Source organism: Mobula birostris, chromosome 14, assembly GCF_030028105.1.
Source record: "Mobula birostris isolate sMobBir1 chromosome 14, sMobBir1.hap1, whole genome shotgun sequence".
NCBI lineage: Eukaryota > Metazoa > Chordata > Chondrichthyes > Myliobatiformes > Myliobatidae > Mobula > Mobula birostris.
Window position 1 is genome coordinate 31,428,607 of NC_092383.1, and position 17,841 is coordinate 31,446,447.

The window sequence follows — 17,841 nt, forward strand, 5'->3', positions numbered from 1 at the left end:
TGCATGTAGTCTGCACCTCTCCATTTCCTGTGCGTTTTTGTGGCTGCCCAAGTGCCTCTTAGATGTTTTATCGTATCTGCTTTCTCCCGACCCGCCCCCCCTCCGGTAGTGCATTCCAGGCACTTAGCACTCTCTGCATAAAAACCTTGCTTCATGCTTCCCCTTTTAACTTCCCCCCTCACCTCAGAGTTATGTCTTCTATTTGATATTTCCACTCTAGGAAAAAGACTCTGACTAACTATGCCTCTCATAATCTCAGAAACTTTTATCAGAACTCCCTTCTGCCTCAGCACTTCAGAGAAAACAGCCCAAGTTTGTCTAACCTCTCCTGATGGCTAATATTCTCCAGTCCAAGCAGCCTGGAGAATAGTCTGTAACAAAGTCATTGGAGAGAAGTACTAGTAGATATGAAGCATTCTCTTTATTTGACAAAATGAGACACTGCAGCCATCATATTGAGACTCCTTTCAGAGGAAGAGGCCTGCTTGACCCAAAACTACACGACGTTTTATGTGCTAAGGATCAAAGGACAATTCCATATTTACAATGCATTCATAGTGCTCCCTTTGAACTACACACAACCTTCATACCTCTTGCTTCACACCCACACCACAGACACCCAAATGAATTTTAACCAGCATTGTCTGGTCTTCCCATTAACTGTAATTCATGGAACTTAGAAACCTATTGTCCAGAGCTGCACTTTTAATTTAATCTACAGTCCATATTCAGATTTGAAGATAAGAGGCTGAAGTTATTTGCTATATGTGCTAACCCCTGCAGCAACCAGAATTGCACATGACACTCCATGTGTAGCCTAACCAAAGCTTCACAGTATACAGACGGAATGTGACTTGCTGACCTATACCCAATGCCTTGTCCAACAGAGAATGCCATACACCTTCCTTACCACTTTATGGACATGTTGTCACTCTTAGGGAGTTATAGATCCCTCAGTATGGCTATACTTCATACATTTTGATTTTCGAGTATTAAATACAGATCAAGATAGCAGGAGAACTCCCATGTTCTAATTTGATTGTTGCGACGTTCTTTTTCTACAAATCTGTGGAATGCAGTATTTCATCCTAATACAGTACTCTCCAAGTATGACATTGAGGTGTCAGACTAGATTGTTCTGCCGAGTTTCTTGAATGGGACTGGACCTTATTTCTTCCCTCAAAGAATACTTTAGTACAATGAGGCATTTGTGCAAAATATTAGAGTCAGAAACAAATTATTGAGACAAACTGCCCTGTCAAATTAATGCTTATAAAAAGGAAAACCTAAATTTGAGTAATTGAATACAATACATTAACATACATTAAATGGAAATACAATACATTTTTAAAATCATGTTTAATCTTGCAAAGGAATATTTGTAATTAACAAAAAAATGTTCATTATTTTAAGCAGAATTTGTTGTTCAAGAATATTACTTGTTGATTTATTTACAGATTATCACATTGGATACATCTTTGGCAAGCTGTGATTTTTAAGCTTCTTGTGAGCATTAAGATAGCCCAATAGCAAATATCATTACATATCACAAAAGCAAAATGTTTTAACATTCACAATGCTATGGAATAACTTAAAGCACTAAGAAACCAACCAGCAAAACACATTATAATGTTAATTTTCATTAAGTCCAAGAAGCCTTACAACAACCTGAAATACACTGTTCTCACTCCAGAATACTTTCTGATCCTTCACTTACCTAAAAGCATTCAAATGAAATGGAGGAAACATTAAAAACAAAGGAAGCTTAATAAAATGCTTCTTTTTTTTGCACGTTTTTGGGTATTACATTCACAGATTTCAGGAAAACTGTGACAATAGCACTTGGAATCAGAGCTGTTGAATGACTTAGGGTGCAGGTGTTTGAAAATTAAAATATCTTATTGTGTCTTTATGCCTCATTTACCTATCCATACGCTAAGAAACTGGAATGTGAAAAAGATGGCATAAGTGCACATGAAAAGGCATCTTTAGTCAAACAGAGCGCAAGCCAAAAGCTAGTATCAAAAGTGCCTTTTGATCCAGATAATCAAAGAATTGCAACAAAGAACCTTTCATGCTATAAAAAAAATCTAATTCATAAAATATTGTCCTGGGACAACGGTGTCCATTTGATTCCTATCTTCATCACCTATAAAACAGGAATGTTGGAAAACTGCATTCCATTACTCTTGAGGACCAGAAGGGAGCAAAACATGCCAATATCACTAAGCAATACAAAGTCTTGGCAGTTTTCTGAAAGAGTTTGAAATTCACCTTCTATCACTGCAACAAACATGAGAAAAACAAATTAATACTAACTTCAGAATCCATCATCCCAAAAAAGTTAGAAGTTCAATGACTCTCGTTGGAACTGTAGAACATGTCTTTGTGCAAATTAGGATTCTGACTGTGTCGATTTCGACTCCGAACAGAAGAGAACATGGTGTTGCAACCAAGCACCTTACACTTGTGCAACTGACGAAGGTGCACAGTTTTGTAATGAGCCCTGAAAGTCCCTTTGTTACTATACATCTTCTGGCAAATGTTGCACATGATGGGTGAGTTAGCAGAAGAGGATTGTAACAAACAGTCAATTGGCTCCTCAACCACAGCAGAAAGTTGGTAGAACTTATCTTTCATCATCATATCAGCCTGCTCAAAACCCTCATCACTATTTACAGGAACGCCTTCTTCACTCCCACCGTCTGAATCCCATGAATGGATGCTACTTCCAGACTTGACACTAGATGTGGTGCTCAGATCCAACACAGTTTCATTGTAAAAACTGTCCCCTCCTTGGGCCTCACTGGGTGGCTCCTGGGTGGTGAGGATAGAAAACCCAAAATGTTCATTTCTGTTCTTCCCTCTCAGTATCACTGGACTCTGTTCCATTTGGGTTCTCACCAGAAGATCTTCACAAAGTTCCTTTGACAAAGCAGTACTGTTGAAGAAGTCTTTCTGGGATTCATGTGATCCTTTAGTCAGAAGTTTGTGATGAAGATTGATGTTCGCACTATGTCTAAAGAAAACAAACAAGACAACAAACAAGTGAGTCTAAGGTCCAGAATTGAATTAAGATTCCACTGGTAGCATTTTATGATGCATCAAAAGGTGCAAAGTTACCTGCAAATATTCTGCTAACTTATTTTATTTCTGTAATTTCCATATCCATGTATTTCTTTATAGTTTGTATTAATTTGACTGTTGGATCTCCTGTGGTAAATGTCAGAAGTTGAAGGGCATATCACTTTATATTATACCTTGCTACATTATACTCTGCCACACTATGAGTAACTTTCCTCATCTTTCAAAAGACTAGCAAATACATTTACTCAGCAATCTTCAGGATAATTGGAGGCTTCAGTCTTTATTTAGGTCAATAAAGATTAGGTAAGCTTTTTTTTAGAAAGATGTGACACAAAATTATGACAACATAGCATCTGAAAAATAATGGACACAGACAAAAACCAGATACATATACAAGTAGATTTTGCCAGCACTATGCTAATTAATGTGTATATTTTATAGCACTCCAACCTATGACAAGTGACATGTCATTCCATTAGGATTATGAGCTTTCCATTTAAAAAGAGACCTTAGTCTATCAAAGTTTAACAGTCTTCCAAGGAAATTTGCGGAATGGTTGGGATTGCCAATTTCAGCACAGGGGAAACGGAGATTTTTATAGACGATTGAAGATTGAGCTATTTGTTAATTCGCTCATGGAAATTGTAAAGACTAATCATCCCATAGATTTGAATTTAGCTTTTATCCCTTCTTGTAGCTCAGTATTGCAGACAAAATGTCTTAAGTTTTACAACAGTGCATAGAGCAGCAGTGAAATATAAGATAATAGCTTCCACTTCGATAGTGCCTTATCACATCCTGAGTGTCCCAAAGCATTCTCCAATCAAAGGAAAAGCATTGTTGTGATATGGGTGGGTTTATTGCAAATTGGAGATGAAGGATTAGGAGGTATTGTTTGCAGAGGGGATTGTACCCAGGGAAAGACAGCACTACAGGAGAGGAATCCGAGTTTTGTTGGAACTTGTAAATGGAATGTGTGTTTTGATGTTTGAGTGATTTCTGTTTCTGCTTCCCACGGGACAGCCAGTAGGTTTTTGCAAGGCTGGAAGGTGTAACGGACTGCAGGGGGATGGAAGCAAGATGGGAAGCATCACAGAGTTGGGAGCATGAGAGAAGGTCCAGCAAAAGACAGTTTGGCAAAAACTGTAGATTTAAAATGGTGTTTGCATCTTGAACAATGAGATAAATTTTGGCTGTCCAGCAGCTAGATTGGTGAATGCTACCAAGAAATGTTGTGAAGTGTAGTTAAATGGGACGAAAGATTGGGCACCACAGTATTACAGCTTGGGGCAGAGGTCAGAGTTCACTCCCAGCATCCTCTGCAAGGAATCCCTGTGCATCCTCCCTGTAGAATGTGCGTGTTTTCTCCATGCCCTCAGGTTTCCTGTCACAGTCCAAAGGTGCACTGGGTAGATTAGTTGGTCATTGTAAATTGTCCTGTGATTTGATTAGAGTTAAATCAGGGTTGTTGGGGGTTGCGGGGCAGTGCAGCTTGAAGGGCCGGAAGGGCCTATTCTGCACTGTATCTCTAAATAAAAATAAAATAAAAGCCCCGTGTGTGTGTGCTGTGCCTGAACACAGATCTTGCATTCTGCCATTAGTGGGGGAGGAGGCAGACCTGCCATTCTACTTTAGCAGTGTTTGGTAACAAGAGAGGTGATCCCAATGTTGAGGGTCAAGTGAGTGGAAGGTTCATGGAAATGGGTGTTCTGACTAAACTGGACTGCTTCCAACCATTCCTCCAGGTTTTATTTTAAGCCTCTTTTGTACTAAAGATCTATTTGTCACCTCTGTACACAAAGGAAGGTTTAATTGCAAATCACTCAGAACAGTTTTAGGTCATGGCTGGGCCACTGGCCCATGACCTCACTGTCAAGATGACCTCTGTCCTGTGATACATGAACTGCACGGCTAGCAAATATGGGCAACAAACCAGTGATTATGATCATCTCCTGCAGGGGTCAGTCCTGAGCTACGAGTCGTCTCCCTGGAGCTACACAACCTTTCACACAGTCCAACTGATTCTGCAAACTATTGTCCTTAAAAAAAACTAATAAACTGAATACTTTCTACCCTCTTCCAAATGTGGCAAGGTCAGCTGATATGCAAGTAAAACACTGAGTGATAATTGGTTTATTGCAACTGGATTTTCAAAAGATTAATTGATTACACACTTAATTTGTAATCAAAATTAATTTAGGATGACCCGAGAATAAGATAAAAATGAAGTGCATGATCTAAATTTAGATCTGTAGTAATCACTGGATTTCATTTAAAGAGCAGCAGTAAGGAGAAAGTAAATAGCCACAGCTCCATTGTGAGAATTGGAAATGGGGAAATTAGCCATTCCAGGGTCCTGCTATAATATCTGTGCATATGAGTGTTGGCCAAGTGAAGCAGAGACTACTCCACTCTCCATCATACTGACTAAAACTTAGTTCATGGGGTAATGTCACCCTGACCAACGCTGACACCTTCATACCTGATTACCCATGTGTGACCAGAATGCTCAAGATATGTGACCACTTCATTTGATCAAACCTTGGCCTGGTAGAGAAATCTCTTGTTCTCTGATTTCTCCACATCATTCTAAGGCCAGAGTTTATTATATACCCTTGGTTGTATTTGCGAAGTGGTAGTGCTTGTGATACTAATGGTGGGGAATCCTTTCCTGCAACTGCTGGTGGTGACTTTAAACAATTGAATGGTTTACTTCAGAAGGCAAGTAAGTATTTACTGCATTGGCCTGGGGCTGGAGTTACATACTGTATAGCACAAGGTGGGTAGACATGGTGGATTTCTCTCTGAAAGACAATCTGTGAACTTGGGGCATCTTGTAACAAACTGATAACTCCAATTATAACAGCTGTTTTTATAATCAAATTGTTTAAAAACTATACCAATTGAAATGTTCTAATGTATGTGATGAGATTTGATTCTGTCGAGTTTAACAATATGCCGTTCACACAGTGTGCTAATGCATCTTGTTGCATGCCTCACATCTCTCCTTCAAAATCATTGCTTTTACCATCCCCTGGTCCACACTAGCAACTCCAGCCTCAATTGAATAACTCCCCAATTGAACCCATCTTTTCCAACCCTCTGCTGAATTCACTATCCTCCTTGAATCTTTCTCTTCATGTAAACACACTTACCTATTTTCAAAGCACTCTGCTGGCTTTATTGTCAACCATGCCACAGAGCCATAAGACTTGTTGCCACACAAAAAGAAACCGTTTGTCAAATCAGGTTCACATCAGCTCCTGGTTTAACAATCTAATCAGTCCCATTCCCTCACTCATTCCATATGGTTCCCTTGGGTGCCTGTTCCAACCAAAATACTGATTGATTCTGTTTCCACCATCCTTACAGACAGTGAATTCCAGATCCCCCTCACTCTGAAATGGAAAAATATCTCATACACTTGTATTTTTCCCAAGATTTTAAATATGTGTCCACTGGTCCTTTAGCCATCTTCCTTATACTTAACAAAAAAAAAGTGAAAACAATCATAATCTATTGCATATAGTCTCAGTTTTCTTTGCTCTATGCAGAATAATCCCGGTTTCTCCAGTCTAATCTTCCAGTGCATCTGGAAGACATCATCACGGGCCATACTGAAAAATCTTTTCTGCACTGCCCCTACAGACAGTTGGAGTCAAGTGACCAGAATTGCATGCAATACTCCAGATGTGATCCCTATACAGCTGTCGCCTATTTTCCCTCACAGACTCAGCCACTGGCACGACTGCTGGATGGCTCTGAATACCTTTGTATCATTTTTCAGCCATTATTTTTTAACCTTTTTTTCCACACACCAAATTTTGACTGTACAGTCCAGAAAATTCTGTGTTACAGATAGACGTTTAAATATCTAACTGCTGTTGGTATTCCATTTGCCCTTATGTTTCTACAACTATTCATCTGCTTAACCATAGCCTCACCTCCACTGTGATGTCATTGCCTGTCTTCTACTTGATCCTATTCTGATCATAATCAATAAATATCCAGACGTCTATACAAAGGAGAAAGGAAGAGATATGCAGACAAGATAGAGTCTTGGGAAGAGGAGTTGAGTACATTCATCAGCACAGACCAGTTCATGTGAATGATCAGTTTTTGTGCTGTAAATGTGCTTCAACTTCATGCAGAACCCACAGGCAAAGGATTCATTTTTGGTCCCTCAGAGCTCCCAGATTTGAGTGAATCTGTATTCTGAGTGCTAATTGGTTTTGCTATCCACTGACAGAGCTGTCCAAAAGTAACTCGAGTACTACTGGGTCTACTCTTACCATCACAGTAGCTCTCTACTCCTAGGTCATTGTAGAATGTAAAAGCTAAATTGCAATGAAGAAAAAGCCTACACCAGCAAATATCTCCTAAGTCCCACCTTCCCATCTCAACTACTATGAAAATGTGACTCGAGACTTATCCACCAGGATGGAGGTAATCAATTGATTGCTTCTTGGCCCAACAAATAAACTTCTTTCCTAGGCTTCCATCCACCTTTTCACTCTCCAACCCAGCCCATGCACAACTAACCTGCTGACCAAACTCCTCTTCATGGCCTTCATACCATATGACACTGTCACAGTTGTATTTAGCTCTCATGCCATTAGTATCCTCCTCAAATATCCATCCTCAACCTCTTTCCAAAGTCATTAAACACGTTATTTTCAAAACTGTTATTTCTATGCTGTTTGTTTAATTCTCTCCAATTAAGATTCAGCTCAACAAGGCATTGCAACAAATCAAAGTTATGAATGATTTGTCTTTGTGAATGTGATAAATGATGAATCCTTGTCACCTTTCTATAGCCTTGGATGTACACCATACCCTCTTCATAATAATTCCTTATACTTGATTTTAATGTTTCCATGAAATCAAACCTTTCTATAGTTGGATTAGTCATGAAGCACCCAGAAATTGGTTCTCCTTTCTATCAGCATGCTGCCGCCTGCTAACATAATCCAAAGATGAAGGGTCACCTTCTACATCCTGACGACTATTTAGTTTTATAGTAACACTAGTTGTTTAATCTCTCCACTGTTTCTGTGCTGCCAGACTTATTACAGATCACCAAAATGCTACTATCTTTGGTAAGGAAGAAGGGATACTGTGTATGATTACTCTTGCCATTAATTCTATACCTCTTTAATAGTCACCACCTTGGTCGTAAAAGTATGGTATAACTTTGATGTCCTACTTAAGTCAAATTTGTCCTGCTATTCTAATATATTTTTCCATCAGAAAGACAGACAACTTCCATCTTAATTTTGTTGGCTCCCCCTTGATTGTCAAAATGCTCATCTGTGCCACTTCCATCTCAAAATCCAATGATTCAAATATTCTGGCCAACTTGCATCCTCTCTTCTCTCAAAGTACCTAATCTGCTCCTAGCTGATTATCAACTACAGTCCCCACTTTTGTTCTTACTGACTTAAGCTGCCTCTCCAACTACCACAGAAATTTCAAGCGCCTTGTCGCATTTTAATTGGCCGATGGTATAATGACCGTACGTTTGTAACCTCCTCTAAACCGATAGTAATTCATCTTTCATCCAGAAATCCCCATACTGGCTTCTGTGCAACCTCTTTCGCTTTGCTTTTTTCATGGGCAATTATGCCTTTCCTCAATAAAACTGTATCACCGCTAAAAATCATTTGGTTCTGCACCAACTTATGAGTATTTTCACAGACCTCAAACATCTTCTGATATTCTATCCACCAGACTGTACTTTTGATTGATTTAGTTGCTTAGTCTGTGAATAACTTAGGAACTTTAATAAATGAGGGAACATCGATAAGGATAATAGATAATAGATAAGGACTGCATCAGGCTTGGTGTTAATGGAATAATGTTAAAAAGACTGATTAATTCTCCAGGTGTATAAAGGCAAGAAGGTAACAGAATATGTCAGACTGTGTCAGCTACAGCACAGCAGGCAACGGTGTCTGAGAATCCAAATGAGCTATCTACTGGGCTTACATGAGGAAATCTGCAGATGCTGGAAATTCAAGCAACACACATAAAAAATGCTGGTGAACGCAGCAGGCCAGGCGGCATCTATAGGAAGAGGTACAGTCAACGTTTCGGGCCGAGACCCTTCGTCAGGACTAACTGAAAGAAGAGAGAGAAAGAGAGTTGAAAGTGGAAGGAGGAGGGGGAGATCCGAAATGATAGGAGAAGACAGGAGGGTGAGGGATGGAGCTAAGAGCTGGAAAGCTGATTGGCAAAAGTAATACGAGGCTGGAGAAGGGAGAGGTTCATGGGACAGGAAGCCTAGGGAGAAAGAAGGGGGAGGGGAGCCCAGAGGATGGGCAAGGAGTTATAGTGAGAGGGACAGAGGGAGAAAAAAGAGAGAATGAATGAATGAATGAATAAATAAATAAATGAATAAATAAATAAATAAATAAATAAGGGATGGGGTATGAAGGGGAGGTGGGGCATTAATGGAAATTAGGGGAGTCAATGTTCATGTCATCAGGTTGGAGGCTACCCAGACGGAATATAAGGTGGTGTTCCTCCAATCTGAATGTGGCTTCGTCTTTACAGTAGAAGAGGCCGTGGATAGACATATCAGAATGGGAATGGGACGTGGAATAAAATATGTGGCCACTGGGTGATCCTGCTTTCTCTGTCACTGGGAGATCCTGCTTCCTCTGAGCAGGATCTCCCAGTGGCCACACATTTTAATTCCACGGCCCATTCCCATTCTGATTTGTCTATCCACGGCCTCCTCTACTGTCAAGATGAAGCCACACTCAGGTTGGAGGAACAACACCTTATATTCCGTCTGGCTAGCCTCCAACCTGATGGCATGAACATTGACTTCTCTAACTTCCGTTAATGCCACACCTCCCCCTTGTACCCCATCCGTTATTTATCTATTTATTTATTTATTTATTTATTCTCTCTTTTTTCTCCCTCTGTCCCTCTCACTATAACTCCTTGCCCATCCTCGGGCTCCCCTCCCCTTTCTTTCTCCCTTGGCCTCCCATCCCATGATCCTCTCCCTTCTTCAGCCTCGTATCCTTTTTGCCAATCACCTGTCCAGCTCTTAGCTCCATCCTTCCCCCTCCTGTCTTCTCCTATCATTTCGGATCTCCTCCTCCCCCTCCCACTTTCAAATCTCTTTCTATCTCTTCTTTCAGTTAGTCCTGACAAAGGGTCTCGGTTCGAAACATTGACTGTAGCTCTTCCTAGAGATGCCGCCTGGCCTGCTGCGTTCACCAGCATTTTTTGTGTGTTACTGAGCTCACACCTGTGTCTAAGATTCCCTGAAGAAGAAGCACACGATATCCACGAGTACAATGCAAGATTTTTGGGAGCGGTGGGTGCCACAGGGGCCCAAGGACATTCTGGACAGAGATGACTATGTTATAATTTGAAACTGTAAATCATGTGAATTATGGAATATTGTAGTATGGCAATAATGTGATGGTGCGATCAACAAATAAATGTCCTTTTGAAAAGGAGAAATGAAGTAATTATCTCTTGATATACCTTAGTGCTGCCAGTCCATCTAAAATAATCATCACGACAAAACTGATGATGGAATGCTATCAGCCTAACGTCCTTCAGTGGCTAGAATGCCAAAACAGTAACTTAACCTCAGCAATATCCAAAGTGAGTGACTGGAAAGCATTTAAATACCATCTAAATAACAATTTGCACACTTGGATCTCCTTGCGTATGTGTAGGTGTCTAATTAGTGGCAGAAAGAAACAAAAAAACAACTTTGTCACCAAGATTCCAAGCGTTGTCAGCCATACACGTCTCCTGTTTTGAAGACATGAATTTATCCTGGAACACTCTTCCCCCAAGTGATGGGATCCTTTCAGTATCTCAGGCACGTGGTTATTGTTCAATTTGAATCCCTGTGATCTATTTCAGGTGGGAAACTGACAGGGATGTGCAGTGCAAGAGTTCTCTCATTGCTCTGATTTTCTCTCCAGTGACAAGACCATTGACTGTTTCTAACCTAGTGCTGCTATCACTAACCAGCTCCAGGTTTACCTGCTCATTGAATACATTCAATAGAATAACAGGGAACCCTGAAATCAACTTAAAAATTATTTCACTAATTGTGTCCCAAAGCCATTATTTTCATTTTAAGACAATATAATGTAAAGCCCTACACTTCACATGTGAAAGCAATTTGGCAAGTTTTGTTTTAATGTAACAATTAGAAGACAAAATTGCAGGTAAGCTGCTCAAAGGGCTGATCTCTCCCTCAAGTACTTTACTTGCAGCCCGCTCCCGCAGACCGCACAGCTGCGCTTCAGGATCCCTCAGGCCAATGCAGGTGGGACGGCCAAAATTCCAACAGCACCGTCTCAGGCACAAACTCTGATTTCTGTAACCGTGCCAGACACATCGGGCGCTTGCCAAGGAAAATCCAGGCAAAAGGTTTTCAAAACATGCAAATGTGAGGGCCAGTTTGAGAACACAAGGTGAAGTGAATCGGTACATTATTGAACCAACTGCCATCAGGTTGTAAAAACAAGACAAGAAGCAACTTTGCACTGACCTGTCCCTACTGCGCCTTGAAGGGAAAGCTGCGTTACAACCTCCAACTGTGCACATGTGCATCTCCTTTAGATGCACATTTTTGTAATGCAATTTAACACTGTAAGAACTTTTAAACACCTTCTTGCAGACAAAGCAATAGTTAGGATTAGAAGTACCCTGATTATCCCCCTTATCGGCATCTGGTTGTGGACACGTGCAGCCATTCACCGCTGGGCTGTCAAAGCACAGTGATCTGGCCCTCTGCTGTATTAAAGCCCTGCCGAAGTCTCCATTGATCAGACTGTGTTGCACTTCTTTATAACTGTTCATCAGCACGTCTGCCTGCAACCAACCTTCTGATTTGGGTAACAAATTCTTGCCATTGTCCGTTTCACCCTCCCTTTGCTCGTCCCCAAAGGAAGAAATTATTACAGTTTTTGCTTTCATATGAGCATCACCGTTCTCCAAGTGGTGAGGATCACTGCCTGATTTTCCATTGGAATTTGCTCGGGCATCCGTGGTCATCACGTCTTGCTGCCGCACTTTGGGGTCCTGTTCCTCCATGTCAGACAAGTAACTAGCACCACTTTCTGTATTTTCCAACTCATATTTCATGTTCTTGAACTTATCACTTCTAAATTGTGCAGCCATATCACAGTTAGAAACTCCACTCTCAGAATCTTCCAGTTCCTCCATCGTTTCCTTCTCAATTTTTACCGGCATGCTGGATTTTCGGGACTTCTTTTTTGGCACAGGATCTGCTATTGGCTCTCTTGCCGTAAAATGCTCTTGGAATGAAGGAGCTGCATTTGGTAAAGATGGGAGCACTGCTTGCGGAATAGTGAGTTCGGCTGGTGTAACCAGACTGCGATAGAAGGGGAAAACTGGCTGCACTGTCTTCAGGTTCTGAAAGGCTGCACCATGCCCAGGGTTCGCAATGCTAATCTGAGCATTACTCTGAGCATTTGACTCTGCAAGGGGGTTATCAAATCCTGCGAGAGAATGGGTATCAGTGCCAGAGCAGTTGCTGGTATCCAGCCTTTTATCATTGACTTGGATAACTGTGGACAAAGAGCAATTTCTCAGATCCTTGTCTCGATTGTTTTTCATGGTTGGCATATGAAGCCTGGGATTGGGGTTTGAACTGTGGCGATTGCGACTTCGCAGAGAACTGAAAACCATATTACAACCCTCAACAGTGCATTTATGTTTAATTTTCAGGTGAACAGCGTTGTAATGAATCTTCAACGTGCCTTTGTCATAAAAGGTCTTCTCACACGCACTGCAGTAAACTCGCCCCTTGGTAGTTAGACTGCCTGACTTTTCCATGGACTTGACTCTGGTGGTATGAGAGGGCTGTTGTGCTTGTTCAAGCTCTGGGTTGGGCGTTACACTTAGTGACGGGGATGTCACAACGCTAGAGTCATTGGTGGAGTCATTCTTTATGTCTAGGTTAATTTTATCTTGGGAATTCTGACTATTTTCTTCAGCACTATGATATGAGTCAGCACCAGGGCTTGTAAGAAAACTCTTGCTGATGGGAAGTGGAATTTCTTGCTTGGTTTCCCTTGGTTTCTCTTGAAGTTGATCAAGGAGGAAACTATTGGGAGATGTCCCTAATAGAGGCATTGGAATAGGATTAAAAAATTGGAAGGGCAGCATAAAAGCCAGGTTGTTCACGATTTTCTCAAAGTGATGAATACTGCTTGGATTTACTTTTTCCGAATGTGTGGACAGACTGGGATTTCGAGTTTGATTGCTACTTTCTATAAATGCTCTGATATCAGAGTTACTCTTGGCGGATGGAACAACAATGGCATTTCCTTCCTTTTCTTGAATCGCCATAAGTTCAACGATGGACTTGGTTTCTCCAAAACGAAGGAATTGATGCAGAGACACCATTTCTTCATCGTATGTCATCATATTCCACCGATCAAGTACTTTTCCTGAGGCATCCTATGGCACAAAAATTAGTGTGGATTAAATCTCTTACAACTTAATATGAATTACTTAATTATTAACTTGCTAAATATAGTTTTATGTTCTCATGCTTGTTAATTTTCCAAATGCATGCTGGTGATGGGAAACGTGGGGATTGAAGGGGTCATATTCAAATGCTGCAGACTTTTTCCCTAATACATATTGGCATTCAGTTTTATTCTCAATCATCAGTAGGAACTCTTAAAAGAATATAATCATTATAGCAGTTGCAGAAGTCTATGGCCCGTTTTTATTTAAAAAAAACAGATTACCCAGTTTTCAAACATGTTGAATGACAATTGATCCAAAAGTTTTGCATATCCTATAGGAAGTTTATTATTTTGTTTTAGTTAGATGATATCCTTTCAGTCTTTATTCATGCTACAGAGAAAGTTGAAAAAATCAAGGCAAAGGCACAATCAAGTCAGTTGTATCACCCTCTTATTGTATCTCTATCTGTTCCTTCTATGATAATTAGTGCATATTGTTAGTTTTTAACTAGTCTCATGCTTTCTTCCTAGGTGCAGCAATGTGGAGTGGTCAAATGGAAAAGAAGTGTAATACGATTTTATTAGATAAGAACAAGAAGCAGTAGCATTCCATCCAACACCATGATATTGCATTAGGGTTGGGGATTTTCAACCTCAAATACCATTTACTTGATGGGCCGAATTGTCTAATTCTGCTCCTCTGTCTTATGGTCTTTTTTGTATCCTATTCTTATTTCCTTCAATTGCATTGATAATCTATCAATCTCTGCTCTGACTAGAATTAATGACTGAAATTCCAGACCCATCCAGGGTAGAGAATTCCCACTTTCTCAGTTAAAATACTTCTCAATTCAGTCCTATTTTGAGTCTCTGAACTTCTTAGCCAGGAAAAGCATCTTTTCCACATCTTTGTTTGAGGTTATTTAAAAATGTATACTATGTGCTTCATTGAAGTCATCTTGAAGTTCAAAGTAAATGTATTATTAAAGTACATATATGTCAGCATACACTGCCCTGAGATTCATTTTCTTGCAGGCATTCACAGTAGAACAAAGAAATACAATAGATTCAATGAAAACCGACACACAGACTGACAAACATCCAATGTGCAAAAGAAGACAATCTGTGCAAATACAAAAAAACATAATCATTCATTCAATCTTCTAGGAAACTCAATCTTCGAAATTCAAAAGATACGAATTGTGCACATTCTAAGAATCGCATTCTTCTAAATTCTAAAGATTAACAATTGTGCACAATTTCTTCCCTGGAACCAGTCTGATAAATCTACATTGGACTCCATCAATAGCAAATACATTCTCATTTTATAGATAAGAAGATAAAAAATAGTACTTTATACTTTATTGTCGCCAAACAATTGATACTAGAACGTACAATCATCACAGCGATATTTGATTCTGCGCTTTCCGCTCTCTGGATTACAAATATTAAATATAGTAAATATTAGTAAATTTAAATTATAAATCATAAATAGAAAATAGAAATTGGAAAGTAAGGTAGTGCAAAAAAGCCGAGAGGCAGGTCTGGATATTTGGAGGGGACAGCCCAGATCCAGGTCAGGATCCGTGCAGCAGTCTTATCACAGTTGGAAAGAAGCTGTTCCCAAATCTGGCCGTACAAGTCTTCAAGCTCCTGAGCCTTCTCCCGGAGGTAAGAGGGATGAAAAGTGTGTTGGCTGGGTGGGTCGTGTCCTTGATTATCTTGGCAGCATTGCTCCAACAGCGTGCGGTGTAAAGTGAGTCCAAGGACAGAAGATTGGTTTGTGTGATGTGCTGCGCAGTGATCACGATCTTCTGCAGCTTCTTTCGGTCTTGGACAGGGCAGCTTCCATACCAGGTTGTGATGCATCCTAGAAGAATGCTTTCTATGGTGCATCTATAAAAACTAGTGAGGGTTTTAGGGGACAGGCTAAATTTCTTTAGTTTTCTCAGGAAGTAAAGGCGCTGGTGGGACTCCTTGGCAGTGGACTCTGCTTGGTTGGACCAAGTACCCAATACTTGATGTGTAATCCCTCCAAAGCCGATATAATTGCAGCAGGCATCTTTCATCTAGTATTCAAAAACCCCTAACAATAACCAAGAACATGCCTTTAACCTCCCTAACTGCCTGCTGCACTTGCATGACAGCCTCGAGCTTTTAACATCAACATTTCCTAAAGTCTTGCCATTACATAAACTCATGAGAGAAAGAATTCTTCATAGATCAAGTCCATCCAAAACACAACTGATATGATTTTCCAACACATACTTAAATGAACTGCAAATCAAATATACATTGTTAGCTTGTTGAGGATGCAGAGTTACACTAAGTTAGAAGGGGACAAAGGAGAGAAGTTGAAAGTAGAGACATATCGTGGTCTAGGGCTGCACTGAAGATGGAATAGGGGCAGGCAGGGAAAAAAAGAGTCCACAGCAAGCTAGCATTGAATGATTAAGAGCATGCAAACTGCGGGGCAGGAAAGGATGCTAGGATCTGGTGGTGGTCGGGGGGGGGTGGTTGCAAACTTAAAATAAGGAAGAAAGCTTTATAATTTAGTCACACCAACTAGACTGAGGGAATAGGAAATCAGTCAAGTCAAGTTTATTGTCATTTAACTATGTACTGTACATGCATACCGCCAAATGAGACAGTGTTTCCCTGGACCAGGATGTAAAGCACAATAACTTAGGAAAGCAAGAATTAAATCCACAAATGAATTATGCATAGATAAAAAAGTAAAGTACATAAAGTAAATATTGTAGGGTACAGTACAAATTTTCCAGTGACACTTCGAATGACATGCAGCAGGGAGTTCAGAAGCCTAATGGCCAGAGGGAAAAAGCTGTTTCCTACTGTGACCATTCTTGTTTTTATGCATCCGGGTCTCCTGCCTGATGGCGGAATGTCAAAAGGGATGCTGAATGGACGCGTGGGGTCCTTGATAATACTAAGTCTTTGGGCAATTCAAGGTAGAAAAGGGAAAAATGAAATTTCTGCAAGACAGTGTTTGGAAATTGGCAAAAAAAAGTGAAGTTTATTCTAGATTGAGATTAACAGTGGGTCTAGTGGCATTGGTCTTACTCTGATTGTAGAGTTCTCATTGTTTATCAGAAATTGATGTGAGGCTATTGAGTAATTCAATATTCTTCTCTGATCCCTTCTAACGGGGGGAGGGGGGCGGAGGAGGAGGGGGATGGAACTGCAGCCACTGTTTCCTGAGGCATAGCTATCCTTTCCTGGGGATATTGCAGTTATGTCAGCAATTCTGTGAAGCCGCATCATCTTTACACTGTGAAACTAAACACTTTATACAAAATGCAAGAGTTAAATAGGAAAATCCATACATTGCTGTGTTTCCTTGCCCATCTACTGTATGGAGTGTGTAGTTCTTCAGCCTCATCCAACACAACCTTTGACAATCAACAATATAGCAAGAACTTAAGGCGTTTATGTAGTACACTCTCTGCAAAAGATCCTGGAAATATTATAGGTGTTGTCTGTGTTGAAGTGGTTCTGAGCCATAATTATTGTTTAGCATGTCTGCTATAAGTTTATATCCATGGATTATAAATCCTTCAGATAAATATTTCGGTATATAACATAGTTTAACTTCAGTGTACAAAAACTGGAGAGCATTTTCTGCAGAATGTAACCTGCACTAAAAAGGTTGTAGCTGAGAGAAGGAACAGGCATAATGAGTGGATCAGGAGGCACTTTGGACATGAGCTTCACTGACGGAGCCAGGAGACTAAGAAAGGTCAGTGCTTGGATCATCATCTCCAGGACCTGGTGCTGAAAGAAGCTCTCATCAGTGAATATGCCAACAAATTTCACCTCCCAGAAACCGCACAATTTTATTTATGGGCTGCTTCATGCACTGTACCTCCGCAGGTCACCTGGCAACAGACCTGTCAATCAACATTCTTATCATGTGCCTCCACCACGCACTCAGCCTCACTTAAAGTTTCACAAAGCATTCTTTGACAGTACATCCATTGTCATCTATATTGTTATTTGCCATGTTTCTCCTCCTCCACATATGCCGCCTGCTGTTATTGCACGGTGGGCAAACACTGTTCTCCAATAATAGCCAGATCATAGACAATTCAGCAGGAAACAACAAAGGGGAATCCCACTTTAAAGTGCACCGCAGGCACTTAGAGCGCTTCAGGCAATGAAGCCTGTGTTTCGGCTCCTGGTAACACTGTCAGATATGCTCATCTTTCAAATAAATGGTTAAGGCACACATAGCAAAATGTGGCCAGCGTTG

The 17,841-nt window shown here is 40.5% G+C and overlaps 1 protein-coding gene across 4 annotated transcripts in view; it reads right to left on the minus strand.

Moving 5' to 3' along the window:
* Positions 1–1,360: 1,360 nt before the first annotated feature.
* Positions 1,361–17,841, minus strand: part of bnc1 (basonuclin zinc finger protein 1) — a 104,874-nt gene continuing 88,393 nt past the window's right edge. For all 4 annotated transcript variants that reach the window (XM_072278314.1, XM_072278316.1, XM_072278315.1 and 1 more), the window contains 2 exons: positions 11,621–13,557; positions 1,361–3,019 (listed from right to left, as the gene is read on the minus strand). In XM_072278314.1, the coding sequence (XP_072134415.1) occupies positions 2,353–3,019; positions 11,621–13,557 (2,604 nt within the window). In that variant the 3' untranslated portion in view covers positions 1,361–2,352. The remainder of the gene's footprint in view (positions 3,020–11,620; positions 13,558–17,841) is intronic.